This window comes from Malania oleifera, chromosome 7 (genome assembly GCF_029873635.1).
Source record: "Malania oleifera isolate guangnan ecotype guangnan chromosome 7, ASM2987363v1, whole genome shotgun sequence".
NCBI lineage: Eukaryota > Viridiplantae > Streptophyta > Magnoliopsida > Santalales > Ximeniaceae > Malania > Malania oleifera.
The window spans coordinates 3,618,114-3,636,952 of record NC_080423.1 but is presented as its reverse complement, the minus strand read 5'-3'; the positions used below and the strand labels follow the sequence as shown (position 1 = coordinate 3,636,952).

Sequence of the window (18,839 nt, the reverse complement as noted above, 5' to 3'; positions counted from 1 at the left end):
ATTCATAACCCAAATCTGCTTGAAATCAATACATCTAGGTATTTATAGCCTAAAGGACGATCACTTGGGACTCCAGCAAAAGCCACAGATAAAAATCCCTACATATACTAGTTTCCAAAATTAAAAGTCCAATATTTAAGAACATTATCCTAAAAATCTATGAAAATAAATTTCAAAATAAAAAAGTTACAAGAATTCCACATAAAATAGCAAATGTTAAAAAAAAAAATTCCAAATTATATGGTACACCACCTAATAGAAAAAATCAATTAGGAGAAATTTTGAAGAAATAAAACCATATAACAAATTGCTTAAGTAAGAATCAATTATAAAATAAGACCTTTTCCACCAGAGTCAACTCAGGAGAAAGATTTTGTGCCACAACTCGCATAAGGACATCCTTTGAACTACAACACATTCCAAATAAACAAGAATAAGAAACCATTACACAATACAAAGAGGCAAAAAAAAAAAAAAGGAGCGTCAATATATATAATGCTACAACCAATTCCAAAATTCCTAAATAACTTTTTAAAAAATTAGAGAGGGGGGAGGAGGAAGGAAGGAAAAAAAAAATAATACGTTAGTATCCCTTGAATCTTGTTTCCTGTCATAACAATAACAGAATTAACCCGCAAGTCCCGCATCCTTTTGGCAGCAACATAGACAGGATCTGATGGTGATACTATTGCAACCCTGAAAAAAGCATTAAGCTACCAACGTTGATAACTACAGTAAAGAATATAAAATGCATTCCTTAAAAACAAGAGAGAGAGAGAGAGAGAGAGAGAGAGAGAGAGAGAGAGAGAGAGAGAGAGAGATGCTAACAAGAAAGTAAAAGTTTAATTTTTACTTGGCATTTTCAGCTATGATGGTTGACAAGGCAGGCTTGAACATCCGGTCCCTAAGAGTTTCTATGAAAGCATATGGAGCTGAAATAGGACATGACAAATGCAATAGAGGATTAATTTCTAATCTGTGCAATACATAATAAATATACTAAACTAAATAAAAGCTTATGCTGCAAAATATGTGTGTGTGTGTGTGTGTGTGTGTGTGTGTGTGTGTGAGAGAGAGAGAGAGAGAGAGAGAGAGAGAGAGATGGATGGGACAATATAAAGTTATTGATTCAATTTTTCTGTAGCTGGTATTTATCAGCAAGGAAATTTCGAACTTTAAGAGCCATAAGAAAACATGCCATGGATATGAAGTTAGTGCATTTTTTAATCCAAAGATTAAGTAGTAAGTGCGATCTAGGAACATACAGGCACATGTTGCAACACAATAACTTTAAAACACATTTACATCATCCTTTAAATGCTCACTGCCTTCCCTGTTAACCAACATATAAAGTTTCTGTGCACAAATTAGACGGAGAAGCAAAAAAAAAATTACTTCTTTCCCCGTTAACTTCTTCATACATTACTTGTGTCCCATTTCCTTAGGCTAATATTCAATAAATATGCTGGCATTTAAAAATATTCGCATAAGCATACATATATGTAGCCACCACCCACTCATGCATATCCAGTTTTCCACTTTATAAATCCTAGCATAAATTATCAACTAACCAGAAAATTCACTTTAGGCTTATATTCAATAAAATATGCTGGCATTTAAAATATTCACATAAGCATGCATATATGCAGCCACCACCCACTCATGCACATCCAGTTTAATCCTTGTAATCCTTGCATTATCAACTAACCAGAAAAATTGCTTCCCCACTCACGTTCAACGCCTTCAACTGCAGCTGCAATGGCACTTCCCTGCTCCGCAGCCTTCTCCATCCTTGATATAGCATCATACAGGCACTTTGTAATATCCAACAAGGCAGTAACTTCACCATTTTCTACAACAGGAAGGTGCCTAAATTTGCCTGTTGACAACAAAAGCAATCAGCTGAGTTTCTATCCATTAATTTTTACACAAAATGAACGTTGACAATAGACGTATATATGGAATTAATAGTGGAATGAACACATCCATATTCAAATTAAAACAATGATCCCCAGAAATTCATAACTTTGCACTTAATCTTGGAAAAGGGAAAACACTATCCATAAAAAAGTTTAACTGATGAAAAATCACATATGTAGAAGCACGAACAACTATAAGAAGCTCAAAAAATAGATGTAAATTTGAAAAATAATGCCAGCGCACTGCAATTTTAAAATATAAAAAATGACTTTAGCAAAGAAGTTTGCAACCATCCTGAGTCTGCATGTTAAAAATGAAACAATAAAATGCCACTTGCAAGTTGCAGCCATTGTCACTGTGTCAGCATATGGACAGTGAACTGCTTGGAACAATATAAGCTAGAGTGACTACATATGGACGTTTAGGTCTTCCAATCTCTCTGAACGCATTTGAAGTCAATAGGGATATAAGAAATCTCATACCCGCCTGACAGCCAGAAAATTTCTTGGAAACAATTATTACAAAAAGAAAATCAGATAACAGCAAACGTTGCTGCTTTTTAGACTTTTTTTTTTTAAGAGGGGGGGGGGGGGGTACCTGGACTCCAGAACAGGTCAGCAGTGCCTTTTAAGGTTAAACCACCAATATGGAAGTCTCATACTCCAACCATTTTATGTCCCCAGGGGCAGCTGTCACTTAGACTATTAAACAATCACTTGGTCTAAATACTTAGGCAGTAAGTTATGCACCAATAAAGTAAATCAAGTTTTAACGCTTCCCTTCGTATGTAGATATGGCAATGAGATGGAGATGAGATGGGACTGAGCCAGGGCCAGGACTAAAGAAATCAATCCCACCCAAAAGAACATATATTTTTTCTTTGTAGAAAAAGAAGAAATTTTAGAGGAGACCCAAAGAAAAGAGATTTTTTTCATCTCCATCCCTATCCTGCAAGAAAAATAAATCCGCAACACTGCCCACTCCCTGTCCTGTCTCTTGACCAACCCGCAGAGCTATGCATGCATTTTCAACAAAAATTTAGAAGCTAATGATATTAATGAAAAGAATAATAGTTTACCAACAACATAAACAATATAAGATGAAAAAATTATGTCATGTTAAATAATTGTAAACAATTTAAGAGTAATTTTTTTTATACAAATTTAAGAGTGGCAAAATAATGACGTTATTCCTCCGAAACAGGAAATTGAGAGTGAAAGAATCTGTGCATATAATGAGAATAAAACTTTTGAGGCCAAATAGGTAGCCCGAGAGGATGAGGTTTAGATCGTTGAAAAAAGAAGCAAAGAAGTGAACTGCATCATGATCTCCATGAGAGAAGCAAGATGAGCATCTTTGATCAGGTAAGAGAAGATGCACAGAGGGTTGAACTTTGTTGTCTGAAGATGTTCCTAAATCTGTTATTGTGGTGCCAAAAGGGTCCAGCAGGCAGCAAAAAATAAGGGCTGGAAAGTTTTCACTTAGGTCTTCAGAGAGGTGGATGGAGAGGAAGAACAGGGGCGAGCAGGTGGCAAACTTGAGACCCTTCAGGATTCAGCTGCAGGAGAGCAGTGATAACAAGTTAACGCTTCCAAATCCAATTGTTCTTGCAACCATATATCAATTTCAGAGGAAGTGGAGACACCAAACATGATTATTGATGAGTACAAAGGCATTTTGGTGCCTTTGGAATAATTTTTCCTGCCACATCTGTTACCCTCAAGGCGTGAACTTTGGCCATTAAGTTGGAAGCATTCATCCCAGCAAACTAATTGGCTTAGTCCATTATGTCTTCAGCTCCCTTTTTCTTTGGAAAAAGAACGAAAAAGGTAGCATTGAAGCTATTATCAAATCTAATGTGTTCAAAAATTGATAAATGAAGCCACTATCTCATCCCTTATGATGCAATTCTTAAAGAAAGATTTGGACATTCCATCTGTCCCAGCAAACCTGTCCCCATTGCAAGATTAGGCACTGCTACCGCTTCATCCACCAAGAAAGGCTTTTACAACCAAGATCTGTCTTCACAACTAATTTTAAATTCCAAGTCAGCAAACTTAGTTCTCCAGTCTTCAGTTTCCTTCTATGGTCTACATAAAAGCTCACAATTCTCAAGCAATCTCCCCATTCTTGCCGAGGATTAAGCCTTTAATATAACCTGCTGATGCAGTTAGTCCTCTGGAGTGAATTGTCCACTCCACAAAAAAGGAAATCTAGTGTCATAATCGCAAGCTTCCAACCAGTCTCCAAGAAATTTTTTTGATCAATTGGCCCCAAGCCCCTCCATTGAGTTTATCTTGAGTGATTTTTTCTTGTGTAGAATTATAATCTTCCCTTTTTAGAATATTTTATCAGGATTCTCAATTTTTTGTAAGACTTAGCACAGCTTCACCTTCACCCTTCCAAACACCTTCTTACGCCATCTCTTTAGATCCATTTACAACAATTCAAGTTTCTCTTTCGTGCTAGAGCTCAAAGGACCTTCCACATCCACTACATAGCTATTCCACCATGTTTTTTAATCCACTCCCCAACATTCCACTACATAACCATTCAACCATTTTTTAATCCACTCCCTAGCATTCTCCTCTTCCAAAAGCATGCTATCAAACTGAAAAGGGCATTTTCCTCTAGCCAATCCTCAGCACACAAGCAAGAGGAAAACATGATCAGAGCAAGGTCCAGAGAGGTCAGCCCACTTGAGATTTATGACCCTCCCCCAATCAGTATAGACCAAAAACCTGCCACTCCTGGATAAGCAAGCTCTTCTCTGCCATCCCCAAAGGGGCAGTTAAAGAAGAACTTGTGGAAAATCTGTAAGTCTGAGCTCATTGATAACCTGTGAGAACTCCCTCATTTCAGCTGTTTTTCTGGTGCAGCCTTTCCTTTGGTTCTGAAAATGCACTCAGCATAGTCTCTACCCATGCACCAAGGGTAACTAACTCCAAGTCTAAGTTGAGAAACACCATCCTATAAACACCAAAGAACACCCATAATTCAACAAGGTAAGGGATATGATAATGAAATTACGTCCATTTTATTTATACTTCTGAATATGATCTTGAAAATAACTCCAATTTATTGATACTTCAACTGCCCTGCACAATAAAAATGCACCCCCACCCCCTAGCCTTGAACCCCCCAAAAAACCCCAGTCCACCCTCCTGCCACTCCACATGGCCTGAACTAAGCCCCTAAGGCCCTCTTCCATTTTGACTTCCCATAAACAAACCACATCTAACTCCGCCTCTGATGCACTTAATGTCCTAATTTTTTCACACACAGCCTGTCCCAAGACCAGGTAAAGGAGGAGGGTTGCGTTAGGTAGCTGACAGCTAGCGTAAAATTTGTCAGATCACTATAATATGAATCCTTACCGAATATTTGCTGGGGTGTCCCCTACGAGCGACACGTTGCACTTGAACCACCGGGGTGTAGCGAAAAGTGGGCGAGGGTGGGCTAGGTCGTCACCCCAAAGCGACGCGCCATGTCGGCGCCCGGGTACGGTGTCAAATATGCGAGGGTTCCTACATTATTCTAGACGTGGGCAGGTAAAGACGTTAGTTCAGGAAACTAGGATTAGATTAGCAACTTGAAATATAGGGACACTTACGGGTAAAAGCATGGAAATTGTGGATACAACGATCAGAAGAAGAATTAATATAATTTGCCTTAAAGAAACTAAGTGGGTAGGGGAGAAAGCTAGAAAAATTGATAAATCAGGATTTAAACTTTGGTACACTGGAAAAGAAAAACATAAAAATGAAGTAGACATTATTATAGACAAAAACTTAAAAGATAGCGTTGTGAATGTAACTAGAGTAGGGGAGAGAATTATAAAAATCAAGATGGTATTAGGACAAGAGATAATAAATATCATTAGTGCTTATGCTCCTCAAGTCAGCTTAGCAAAAATCTTAAGAGACAATTTTGAGAAAATATGGATAGTATTATACAAGGCATACTAGGGACTAAGAAAATATTTATAGGAAGAGATCTGAATGGACACATTGGAAGAAATAATAAAAATTATGAGAGGATATATAGAGGATATTGATATGAAGACAAAAATGAGACTGGGGAGATGATCTTAGACTTCGCTATGTCATATGATTTTAGTATAATGAATACTTACTTTAAGAAGAGAGAAGAACACTTAATAACCTTTAAAAGTGGACAAAATAGAAGTCAAATAGATTTTTTTTTAACTAGAAGGGTAGATTGTTTATCATGCAAGGATTGTAAAGTTATTCCAGGGCATAGAGTCTTAGTGTTAGGTATATGTATTAAAAAATGGAAGAAAAAGGATAAAATAAATCAATGTAAAAGAACTAGATGGTGGAACCTAAAAGGAGAAAATATAATAAAATTCAAAGATAAAATTATCAGAGATGGAGATTGGACCATAGAGGATGGGATAGATACAAATACTCTTTGGAATAGATTAGCTAGCTCCATGGTCTTAAATTTCCATGAAACTGTCGAAATTTCCGATTTTCGTCACCTTCGAAATCGAAATGGCAGTCGATTTCCGTCTTGCGTAATTTCCATCGAAATCTCAACAAATCATCCGAAATTTATCAAAACCTCAAATTTTAGCGAAATTTGTCGAAATTTATCGAAACCTCGAGAGTGAAGTGAAATTTCTCTTTTAATTTATTTTATTTAGTTTATTGAAACAAAAGGTTATCACAAGTGCTTTTGAAATTATATGAAAAAATAAACTTATAGTAATATTTTATTTAACCATTCATGTCTAAATTATCAATATTTGTATAATAAATAATATTTAAATGATTTATGAATTTCATTTGCATTAACTGAATATGTTTAATGTACATTATCTTACAAACATGTTTGATACACATACTATTTTACAACTTTTCCACCTTATACAAAACATAGATGTATTTAATTAGTAATATATTAGTCTCAAAACTTATATATTTATGTTTGTAAACCATTTCTAAAGTTTCACAAAGAATTCCATGCTTTACTACTAGTTTCCGTTATTTTTTCAAATCGAAATCAAAATTTTCGTCGAAATTTCCGTACTTTTGGAGCTTCGAAATTTGAGTCAAAATCGAAATTTAAGACCTTGGCTAGTTCTATTAAAAAGATAGCAAAAGAGATTTTAGATGAATCAAGGGGAAAATTCTCAAATAGCAAAGAGAGTTGGTGGTGGGATAAAGATGTACAAAAAATCATAAAGACAAAAAGAATTTGGTATAAAACGTCGCAAAAATGTAGAAACAGAGATAACTTTGAAAAATATAAAGAGGCAAAAAAAGTGCAAAAAAGACCATTAGTGAAGCTAAATATAGATCATTTAATAGTTTGTATGATAGATTAAGTAGAAAAGAAGGGGAAAGAGATATATTTAAACTTGATAAAGCTAGAGAAAGAAAGAGCAAGGACTTAGGAAATGTAGAATGTATAAAAAGTGAGGATGATATTGTCTTGGTTAAGGACGAAGATGTTAAAGAAAGATGGCAAAGTTACTTTAGTAAGTTGTTTAACGAAAACCAAATAGAATGCTTAAACTTAGAATTGTCAAATGAGGAAAAGACTAAAAATACAAAATTTATTTGCAAAATTAGAGAAAACGAAGTTAAGTTTGCACTAAAAAAAATGAAAAATGGGAAAGCTATGGGACCAGATAACAGCCCAATTGAAGTTTGGAAATGCTTGGGTGATAACGGAATTATATGGTTAACAAATTTATTTAATACAATTTTAAAAACTAAGAAAATGTCAAATGAATGGAGGAAAAGTACTTTAATACCAATATACAAAAATAAAGGAGATATTCAAAATTATAATAACTATCGTGGAATTAAACTTATGAGTCATACAATGAAACTATGGGAAAGGGTAGTTGAACAAAGATTAAGGTTAGAAACGAAGATCTCAGAAAATCAATTTGGTTTTATGCCTGGGAGATCTACCACAGAAGCTATTTATCTTTTAAGAAGATTAAATGGAAAAGTTTAGGGAAAAGAAGAGGGACTTGCATATGATTTTATTGACCTTGAGAAAGCATATGATAGGATACCTAGGAAAGTTCTATGGTGGGTTTTAGAAAAAAAGGGTGTATGTAGTAAGTATACTGATGTCATTAAGGATATGTACGATGGAATAATAACTAATGTAAGGACTATAGATGGAGAAACTAGAGAATTTCCAATCACCATAGGTGTACATCAAGGATCTGCTTTGAGTCCTTATCTTTTTGCTTTAGTGATGGACCAATTGACTAAGAGTATTCAAAAGGAGGCTCCATGGTGTATGTTGTTTGTAGATGATATTGTATTAATTGACGAAACTAGAGACGGAGTAGAGGCTAAGTTAGAATTATAGAGAAAAGCTTTGGAATATAGAGGCTTTAGGATAAGTAGAAATAAGACAGAATATATGAAATGTAATTTTAGTAATGATAGGAGGAATATTAGAGACAAAGTTAAACTTGATGATGAACAAATAAATAGCACTTATAGATTTCAATACCTTGGATCTACTATGCAAGCTGAAGGAAAAATTGAACATGATGTAATGCATAGAGTTAAAGCAGGTTGGGTAAAATGGAGAAGTGTTTCAAGTGTGCTATGTGATCGTAGAATACCCTTAAAATTGAAAGGGAAGTTTTATAGGCCGGCTATAAGACCAGCTATCCTATATGGATCGGAATGTTGAGCAACAAAAAAACATAATATCCAAAAAGTAAAAGTTGCCGAGATGAGAATGCTTAGATGGATGAGTGGTATAACATTGAAAGATAGATTAAGGAATGAACATATTCGTGGTAAGTTAGGTGTAGCTCCTATAGAAGATAAGATAAGGGAGTGACGACTCAGATGGTATGGACACTTACAAAGTAGGCCACATAGTGCACCTGTGAGGAAGAGTAACTTAGTTACTGTGAGGGGCAGTAGAAAGGGTAAGGGTAGACCTAAAATAACTTGGGAGGAGATAGTAAGTAAGGATTTAATATCCTTAAATCTATCAAAAGAAATGGTCCATGATCACATAAATTGGCAGAAAAGGATTCATATAGCCGACCCCACTTAGTGGGACTAAGGTTTGGTTTTGTTGTTGTTGTTGTATAAACAAACCACATCTGGTTTCCATATTTTAGTAAATTTTTTATCAGTTTCTTCTTATCAAGGTCAAGTAAACCCCTCTCCAGAACTTGATTCACCCAATATTCTACCTCCCCACCAGTCAAAATGGTGGGCATATATGTCACCTGTAAATTTCCCAACTAGAGCACTAGTTAGAAACCTAATCGTCGAGTAGCAGGAGTCAGGGCTTATACTCACAGTGCCACAACTCATCTTCATTCTTCAGCATGACATCCATTTCATTGCACTCCATGGCATCAACAAATATTTCGACCCATAAAATAGAGCTGCACCCCTCACCTCTTTAACAAAACCTTGAAACAGCAATTCTACTGGCTTCCAAGCCTTCCTGTTCCCTTCACATGTAGGTAGATGCTCCACTGCTGATCCACACAGCTTTCAACGATTCAAAGAATTTGCTCACCCTAAGGTTTTCTCAGATGCTCCAAAATCCATAGCTCCACTGTCCACTCCTTTGCACAGCATTAAAATTCTCTGCCCTCTTGATCCCAGAAAAATTCACGCAAACAATCACTGTTCCAAACAAGTATCTCCTCACCCACCAAATTGACACATACCCACTCCCTTGCTCAGTGATTCTGAATCTTCTTCTTCCATTGTCATTTTCTTCTTCCTAATCCAAAGAATGCATAGGCATGTTCTTATCATCTTTTAGCACACCAACCCTTTACACACACACACACACACACACACACACATATATATATATATATATATATATATGAGGAAGAAACGTGCACCTGGTTGGCTTAGCCGGTGAAGAGCTATGTGTATACCCCCTCATGCCCAAACCAGCTGGTTCTTGCATTTCTTACACACACACACACACACACTATTAATTACGAGGAGAGGGTACAATTTTCAACATGCATATTTTTCCTTTGTTCTTTCTAAAATGCCCTCAATGCAGTCATCTTTTAAATACAAGACTCTAATCATGAGTATATAAGTAATCTAACAAAATATTTAAGTTTTAAAATTTTAAAAATTTTATAACTTCCCACTATTTTCTAGACTCCCATATCTCCTTTAAATTTGAAAATATAAAGCACACACCACAACTTGTGCACGTGTGTGTGTGTGTGAAAGGGTGGCCCACATAAAAGATGATAGGAACACGCCAGCGGGAAATGCAAGAACCAGCTAGGATGGCAGTTGAGGGAGGGGTGAGCTACAGAAGGAATCATGATCATATCAGAAGATCCAAACCCAAACTCCCTCTCCTCCAATAGTTCTGCTTCTTCTTCCTGACTTCCTGTTGATTTTCATATGCTTCTTCTGCCCACATTGCTCCAAGACAGCCAACACCACTAATACGATGACGGCAATGAATTGGAAGTTCATCTTCTGACGATTGTTGGAGGAGATGAAGTGGAAGGAAAGGAGAGGGACAGCGAAGAAGGCAATGAATCGGTTAACAAAGTGAAAGTTATTTCGAATGAAGTTCACCCACTCATAGCCAGGTGGACCCAAGGGCATAGAAGAAGGCAAAAAGCCCTCCGCACTGGCAGCATTAATGCAGATTTCTTGAAATTGGATGGAATGATGGACATTGACATGATATGAAACATTTAGTGAACTCGATAAAACTTTTTAAAGTGTACTAACCTCTACAAAATTAAGTTAAAGTCAATAATCACCAATGAAATTTACCCTTTTTTTATGCAAAACTTCTAATGAGCTGTTTCACATGCATGCTCTACTTGAAATTTAACAATTAATATCACTTTGTTTTGTCCACACACGCCAGATATAAGAATGTATGCAAGTAGAAATAAGACAAAATATACAACTAAAGTACAATATACATATATATATATATATATATATATATAGCTAACCCTGAACCATCTTCTGGAGCGCATCAATGGCTAATGAATCAGAATTGACAAAAATAGGATTGCGAGTCATAATTTTAGACACAACAGTCTGCTCCGGTCTCAAACCCTCCGCAATAACTCTAGAAGCAATATCCTGACAATAAAATTATACAAAGCTAAATAAGACAATGAGAGAGAGAGAGAGAGAGAGAGAGATGATTTCCTTCAAACCTTGTCTGTAACAATTCCTGAAAGCAGAGCATTTGCATCTGTCAACAAAACGGCATCAACACGGCGGCTTGACATCCGCCGGCAAGCATCCGAAACTGTTGTCCCCTCAGGAATCGTAAGAGCCTTCGATAGCCTCAGCTTCTTCACAGTCCTGTCGCCACCTACAGAACTGAACAACCAAAGAACAGAAGGCAGAATTAAACATCCAAATAATTCCGCTCATCTTTCTCATAACGGAAACTGTAATTCTCCATCAAAAACAAACAGGAAAAAAAAAAACAAAAAACAAACGGGAAAGCTTTAGAAACCCACGCTTCATTAGGAGAAAGTGGTTTGGTGACGTTTCCATTGGAGGTGCCGTTCTCGGACGGAACGAGCTTCCTGACGGCGGAGGGACCCCGTCTCTGAGTAGCGACGGTCCTCCTAGGCGCATGAGCAGCTACTTGGCCGCTCATTTCGATTCCCTACGAAGGCGAATTTGAATTGGGATTTGAAAGAAGAAACCCAATCGACAAACCCACGATTTCAGACGACAAAGCAGCAGAAAAAAAGGATTGGAAGACAGTGAGAGATTAGGGTTTTGGAGCTGATAAACTCGCCCAACACCTCTACCCTCGAATCTTCAGGGGGAGAAAACAGGAAGAACTCCAGGTTTTCCAATCTGGGTATTGGAATTTTTTCCCTTTTGGGTCAATCAATCAGAGATGAGAACATGAAATTCACAAATGGAAGTTATCACTCAAAGAATTAAACGCGGGAGAGGGTAACTGCCATGGATACGTTAGGGGGTTGAGCTTGAATTTTTTAGGGAAGGAAGGAGAGGAGATGATGATGCAGATCAGGAACCGATGCGGTGGGGCTTCCGCAGGAGATTTCCTGATTTGCTTCCTCCTCCTTCCATTTCTGGCCGTGCTCTGTTTCCTCCTTATTGAACCCGCTTGCTTTGCATTGCAATGGACGGGCCTGAGCCTTCAATTTTCGAGGGAAGAGGAGTACATGAGGCTTAAAAAAAACAATAAATAATAATAAAATAGTCTCTTTGTCGATGCAAAGTCGCATAATATCCCCGCATTAAATGTTTGGATGATGAGAAAATTTCTGTGTATTTTTCTTTTTCTTTTTTATTTTAGTGTATTAAAAAATATGACAAATTTTTTTATTTTAATTCCACTTATCACTTATGAAAAGTTTTTTTAATTATTGGCAGAGATTTGTGCGAGATATTTGCTATTTAATTTTTTTAAATGGTGTAATATATGTTTTTATAATTTTATTAATAAAATATTATTAATAAAGAGTAAATGTAACTATTAAAAATATTTTTTATCGTGTTGTTAAGTATTAGGGTGTACATTAAAATACATATAATTTTAAATGACTAGATATTTTTAAATAAAACATGTGATTAATTTATGTGTATATTATAATTTGTTTTCTTGTTTTTCAAATTATGATTTATTATAATGAATATACTGTTTATTTATTTATACAATAATATTTTCATTAGTTTTTGTGGATTTTTTTCTTTATTTTAAGTTGAAAAATTTACCAAAAAATTGACCTTAGGGTTTTGAGGGTCCAGGATATTTTCCTTCTTTGCTTTTCAATCTATAATGTACTTTTTCCTAATTAATTAATTGGAGTAGGTATAGCCCACCAAATTGCATTTGCAATATGCAATTTGTTCATATAGAAAATAAGTTCAATTATCATACCACTCCAATGGAGTCAAAATTTCAAATCAAATGTGTTTTATTTTAGGGATTAGGATCTGAGCAATCTTTATCCAATTAGAGGGGTAAGGAGCAAAAAAGATAGGGGATTTAGCTTTTCAAAACCCTTCCCACAATCTCTTTTTTCCTGTTCTGAATAAGTGCTCCCCAACGTAGGAGGTGATAGGAAGTTAGAATGAATGAGAGACTAAATAAAAAAATTTGCTTGAACTATGATAAATCTAATTAATGAACTAAAATGAAATGATAGAATTTAAAAACATTGCAAAAATGATAAATTGAAATTATATGTGTTTAATCTTTAAAGAAGATGCCACGTGAAACCCATTATCCATTATTTGTACTATTATTCTAGGAGTCCCTATTCACAATCCCTTTTAATTTTAGACCTTTTAGTACCTCGTTAACTTTCTCTCTTATGCAAATTAATTAAAATATGCCTCTAAATCTATTAGTTGTTATTCTTATTAGTCAAAATCATAAGGACAGATCAATGCCTCAACTACAACACCGTATTTTGATTGAAAATCCAGGAGATGGATGTGATGATGGCCGAGTCTCTAGGGGTATGTTCTTATCCTCAAATCACAATTAAATTCATAAACACTTGTTGAGGTGGTGTAACAAATATGAATATGTGTTATTTATAATTAAATAATTAGAGAAGTGCAATATAGCCTGCGAAATTGCACTTGCTAGCACAATTTTGGCACAAAATTAAATCTTAAAAATGTGATTTATTTTTTTGGTTTATTTGGACTACCTACCATTTTATGTTTCTATAGTTTTAGATATTCGAGAATTACTCTATGGAGTCCCATATTAGATTTAAAAAAAAAAAGTGGCATATTAATATTTGGGCATGTAGAAAATAAGTTTGAGATATTAGACTAGACCATTAGAGTGTCTAAGAATTTGAGTCATCCTTGTTCTATAAGCAATTTTTAAATTTGTTTTGAAACTTAATTTGATTTGTTATATGAATAAGAGGGATGGGGAGCAAAGGGACGATGAATTGAGCTTATCGTGATCTCTCTTTTCCAATCCTTCTACAATCTTTTATCTCCTTCCTTTGAATTTTTTTATCACACTTCTCTTTCTTAAGGTATCATCATAGTGCTCATGGTGTCGGTGCTAGAAAACATGGAAGAGGACTCTAGTAGTCCTCTTTAGCACCATTTGATAAAGTGTATAGGAGATACAACAAAATTTTAAAGGTTGAAAGAGAATACACGGCACCTAAAGGCTAGTGAACTATAGCTACTCACTTCAATAATGTTTGAGATAGCTGCCACTTCCTCTACCTACATTAGTATTAGAGTTAGAGGACTGTTTTCTGTTGTTTATGGTGTAGTTCTTATACTTCATAGGGGCTTATAAACAAAAGGAGGAAAAACATATGTTGGTGCAACAGTAATGACTCGTTGATGAGTGCCCTGTGCTTGTTGATGAGTAGATACCGAGAGCCAAAAAATCTCAAAGCAAAAGACTCGTCGACAAGATGATAGACTAGTCGACGAGTGAGCTTTTTGGACTCATAGAAGAATCCCATGTTCTCGTCGACAAGTGTGCCTAGGCTACGAGAAGTTATTTGAATTTTGAATTTGAACGTTATGACAGTTGGGGATTTGGAGGAAAACCTCCGAGAGCTTGTTATATATGCTTTTCTAGGCATATTTTGACATGTAAGAGAGTAAGAGAGGGGTGAGAGAAGGAGAGAAAATCATTGAGTGTGTATCTTTGATTTTTATAGTGAAATCTCTTACCGATTACTCACATGGATGTAGGCTTTGCTGAACCACGTAATTTCTGGTGTCGTTGCCTTTATTATTACTCTTTTGGCCATATTTTGATATGTAAAAGAGTAAGACAGGGGTGAGAGAAGGAGAGAAGATCATTGAGTGTGTATCTTTGATTTTCATAGTGAAATCTTTTGCCGATTGCTCCCGTGAATGTAGGCTTTGCTGAACCATGTAATTCCTGGTGTCGTTGCCTTTATTATTACTCTCTTTATATTGTTATGGTTGTGGAATAATTCTGTATTTCACCATTTTAGATTATTGCATATGATATTATTTGATACTTTACAATGTTTATTCCGCTGTGCATTGTTTGAAGAGGCGTTATTTTCACAACATTTTCCCACTCAAAAGACACATGTTTGGTTGCATTTGATGATGTTTTAAGTGTATAATCCACAATTATGCATATTCTCCTTTTTTGATATTGTTTTGATATTTATACGTGCATATAAAGTAACTAAAAACTAATAAGTTGACCATAAATCATAAAATAAACCTTTAAAGTTTCAAGGTAGACAGACACATGTGTCACGAGCTAAGCTTGTTCAGGGCATTATGCTTGCCTGTGACCGCTTATCTCGTGTGCTTAGGATGGGTTTCCATCATGTAAATACTAGTGTAGGGTTATTTTCTGCTAGTAGAGTCTTTGTAAACCAAATAAGGCAGTATGACTACTCGGTCACTTTGATGTTTCCTAGTGTCAGGATGATAATTACATAAAAACCTCTTTAGATGAGGGTGAGTGTTTATCAATCATTGTAAAACTCACTAGCAATTGTCAACGTGCTTAGCCTACTTGCCTCCCTCGCTAAGTACACCGTGTCAACGGAGGATTTGTTAATGAATTACGTTTACTTCAATGTTTACTACTTGCTTGCCATGGCTTTCATGAATTGATTACTGTTTTCGCTACTATCTGAATGAATGATAATGAAAGTGCTTTGTGGATGAATGTTGGTAAACGATAGGCTAACTAGTTAAGCAAGAGTGTTTTAGCTAGCACGGCACGGCCCTTCACAACGGTGTGAAAATAGTCGAACCGTGACATTTGGTATCAGAGCCAAGTCGGTGACACTTGGTGAGAGCCCAAGGTTGAGTTACTACGTGAATTCGATTGCCTTCATTGTTGGATTTGGGAAGCTTTGGTAAGTGACCATGGCACCAAACATTGCTGAGAGGATCAGTGTGCTGGAAGCACAGGTTGAGATAACAACCAACATTATGGCCTCGGAGGTGGCCCAGATGAGAGAACTTGTTGATGAGGTGATGGGATCACAAAAACATCAAACAAGTTTGATAGGCGACATGTTAGAGGACTTTTGCCACATAGTTGAAACTTTGCAGTCACGGATGGATGATTTGGATCCAAAAGTGAATCCGATGGTTCTTGCTATGGGGAACTCCAACACTCCGGGAGTTAGCAAGACCAAGGTTCTAGAAACCAGGACGTATGGGGGTGCCAGAGATTCCAAGGAGTTAGAGAACCTCTTGTTTGAGGTGAAGCAGTACTTTCGTGTTGTGAGGATGGCCTCAGAACAAGCAAAGGTGGATATTGCGACGATGTACTTGATTGGTGATACCAAACTATGTTGGCGTACCAAGTACAAAGAAATTGAAAATGGAAGCTGTATAATTGATAGTTGGGCAAACTTGAAGAGAGAGCTCAAGGCCCAATTATTTCATGAGAATGTTGAGTATAATGCAAAGAGAAAACTGAGAGATCTCAAGCATACAGGGTCCATCAGTGAATATGTGAAACAATTTTCTGCTTTAATGTTGGATATTCGGGATATGTCAGATAAGGACAAGTTGTTCTATTTTCTTGAGGGGATGAAACCATGGGCAAGGACTGAACTTCATAGGCAAAGGGTTCAAGACTTGTCAACTGCACTAGCGGCTGCAGAATGCTTGACTAACTACGCTGATGATGATACCACTTCGTCCAAACGGTTTGGCGAAGAGGAAAACAGTGGAAAGTCTTTCAAGAATGGCAAACCCAAGAGTGGGGGAGCCGACTCTAAATCGTCAACCTCAAAGGAAGCTTCGTCGTCTCAACGGTTCAACACACCTAAGGGAAATGGTAAACTTGAGTGTTTCTTATGTCGAAGTCCTCATAAAGTTTTTAAGTGCCCTCACAAAGCATCACTTAATGCTTTACAAGCTTCCATTGCAGTGCAGGCAGTGGAAGACGATGTGGAAGAGGATGACACCCCGAGGGTGGGTTCAGTGCGGCTGGTGAGCGCATTGGAAAAGCAGGAAAAAACACTAAAAGTTACACGAGCAGAGGGGTTAATGTTTGTGGACTTGAGGATAAATGGGAAAAGTACTTGCACTATGGTGGATACGGGGGCTACTCATAATTTTGTTTCGCAGTTGGAAGCAGGAAGACTCAACTTATCCTTAGAGAAGGATACAGGACGCGTGAAAGCAGTTAACTCGGTAGCCCAGCCTACTCTGGGAGTAGCCAAGCAAGTGGTTATAAAGCTTGGACAGTGGGAAGGTCATGCGAATTTCACAGCGGTACCATTGGATGACTATCCAGTCATTCTAGGAATGGAGTTCCTAATGGGGACGAGGGCAGTGCTGATGCCTTCGGCTGGTTCCCTGTGTCTGATGAGAGATCACTCGTGCATGGTGCAAGTCATTGCAACGAAAGGAGACGACGGGAAGTCCCTTTCAGCCATACAACTCAATGAAGGATTGGGTAAGGGTGAGCATACACGTCTAGCCACGGTGGTGGTAGACAAAGAAGTAGGCCAAGAGTTGGAGCCTACGACCATCCAAGTGGTGTTGGATGAGGATAAGGAGGTGTTGTCGGATAAGCTGCCTCAAAATTTGCCTCCACGACGGACTGTGGAGCAAGAGATCAAGTTGTTATCAGGAGTGAAACCACCTACTAAAGACCCATGTCGAATTGCGCCTCGAGAGATAGTAGAGTTGGGGAAGTGACTTGATGAATTGGAAGAAAAAATGTGTTCGCCCTTCCAAAACACTGTTGGGAGCATCGGTGTTGTTTCAAAGGAAACATGAAGAGCATGTACGAAAGGTGTTCGACAGGCTAAGGGGATACAGTCTGGATGTGAAGAAGGAAAATTTCTCTTTCGCTCAGCGAAGCAACAAATTCTTTGGTCAAGTGGTTGAACAAGGTTATATCCGGAGGGGCAAGGAGAAGGTAAGGATGAATCAAGAACGGAAGATCCCCATGACAGTGAAGGAGTTGCGTTCCTTTCTTGGCCTTACTAAATACTGCAGGAAGTTCGTTGAGGGGTATTCGTAGAGAATGACTCCAATGACAGGACTTCTGGGAAGGTATTATTGGCCGCACACACGGGATGATGTGGTTGATTATACCAAAACTTGTCTCACATGCCAACAAGACAAGGGAGAGCAAAAGAAGTATGGTACTTTCATGGCCGCACCAAAGTACTGTTCGGTAAAGGAGACGACACAATTTCTCCTTGTGACTGTTGTGAAACATTGGGGTGTTCCCCAAGTTATTATTTGTGACCAAGATTTAATGTTCACTGACAACTTCTTGACAGAGTTTTTCAGGATATTCAGGTCACATCTTGACATCTCTTCGAGTTATCACCGACAGACAGACGAACAGATGAAGAGATTCAGAGAGCTACTAGATGAGTACTTGTGCCATTTTGTCAACGACAACCAGAAGAATGGTGCGTAACTACTTGATGTGGCTCCGTTCTGTGGCAATGCCCAAAGAAGCTCAACAACCAACAAGAGCACTTTTGAGCTTGTTACAGGCCAACTGTCGCTGCTACCTCACACAATGGGCGAGTCGTACAGAAGAAAGAGTCCCAAGGTGTGCATCTTCACCAGAGAATGGAGACGAAATGTAGAGTTTGTCCAAGCTTATCTGGAGAAAGCTTCTAAGCAGAAGAAGAAGTGGGCAGATCAGGAGAGAAGACCGCAGTTTCATGTCAACTGCCTCAAGCCATTCAACGCTAACACCAACGACCTGAGCAACAGTCAGTCAAGCGCAGAATTGAAGACAATGCAACTTGACAGACATGAAGTTGAAAAGATCCTTGCAAATAGAAAGTTCATATCCTCAAGGAAGAAGCGGCAAAAGTTCATAGTGAAGTGAAAATGCCTTAATGACAAAGTAATCAGCTGGATTTCTGCGGAAGATATTCAACCATTCGAGGAAAAATTTGAAGTGTACCTACC

General features: G+C 37.3%; 1 protein-coding gene across 2 annotated transcripts in view; it reads right to left on the bottom strand.

Moving 5' to 3' along the window:
- The window catches only part of LOC131160622 (CBS domain-containing protein CBSCBSPB3-like), a 39,951-nt gene extending 27,791 nt beyond the window's left edge, over positions 1-12,160 (bottom strand). Inside the window, exons 1-7 of one of the 2 annotated variants that reach the window (XM_058116465.1) lie at positions 11,426-12,160; positions 11,114-11,282; positions 10,904-11,036; positions 1,709-1,879; positions 854-932; positions 583-696; positions 341-407 (exon numbers count right to left, since the gene is read on the bottom strand). In XM_058116465.1, coding sequence (XP_057972448.1) covers positions 341-407; positions 583-696; positions 854-932; positions 1,709-1,879; positions 10,904-11,036; positions 11,114-11,282; positions 11,426-11,568 — 876 coding nt within the window. In that variant the 5' untranslated portion in view covers positions 11,569-12,160. The remainder of the gene's footprint in view (positions 1-340; positions 408-582; positions 697-853; positions 933-1,708; positions 1,880-10,903; positions 11,037-11,113; positions 11,283-11,425) is intronic. The other variant, XM_058116466.1, reaches the window with a different exon arrangement.
- Between the last annotated feature and the right edge of the window lie 6,679 nt (positions 12,161-18,839).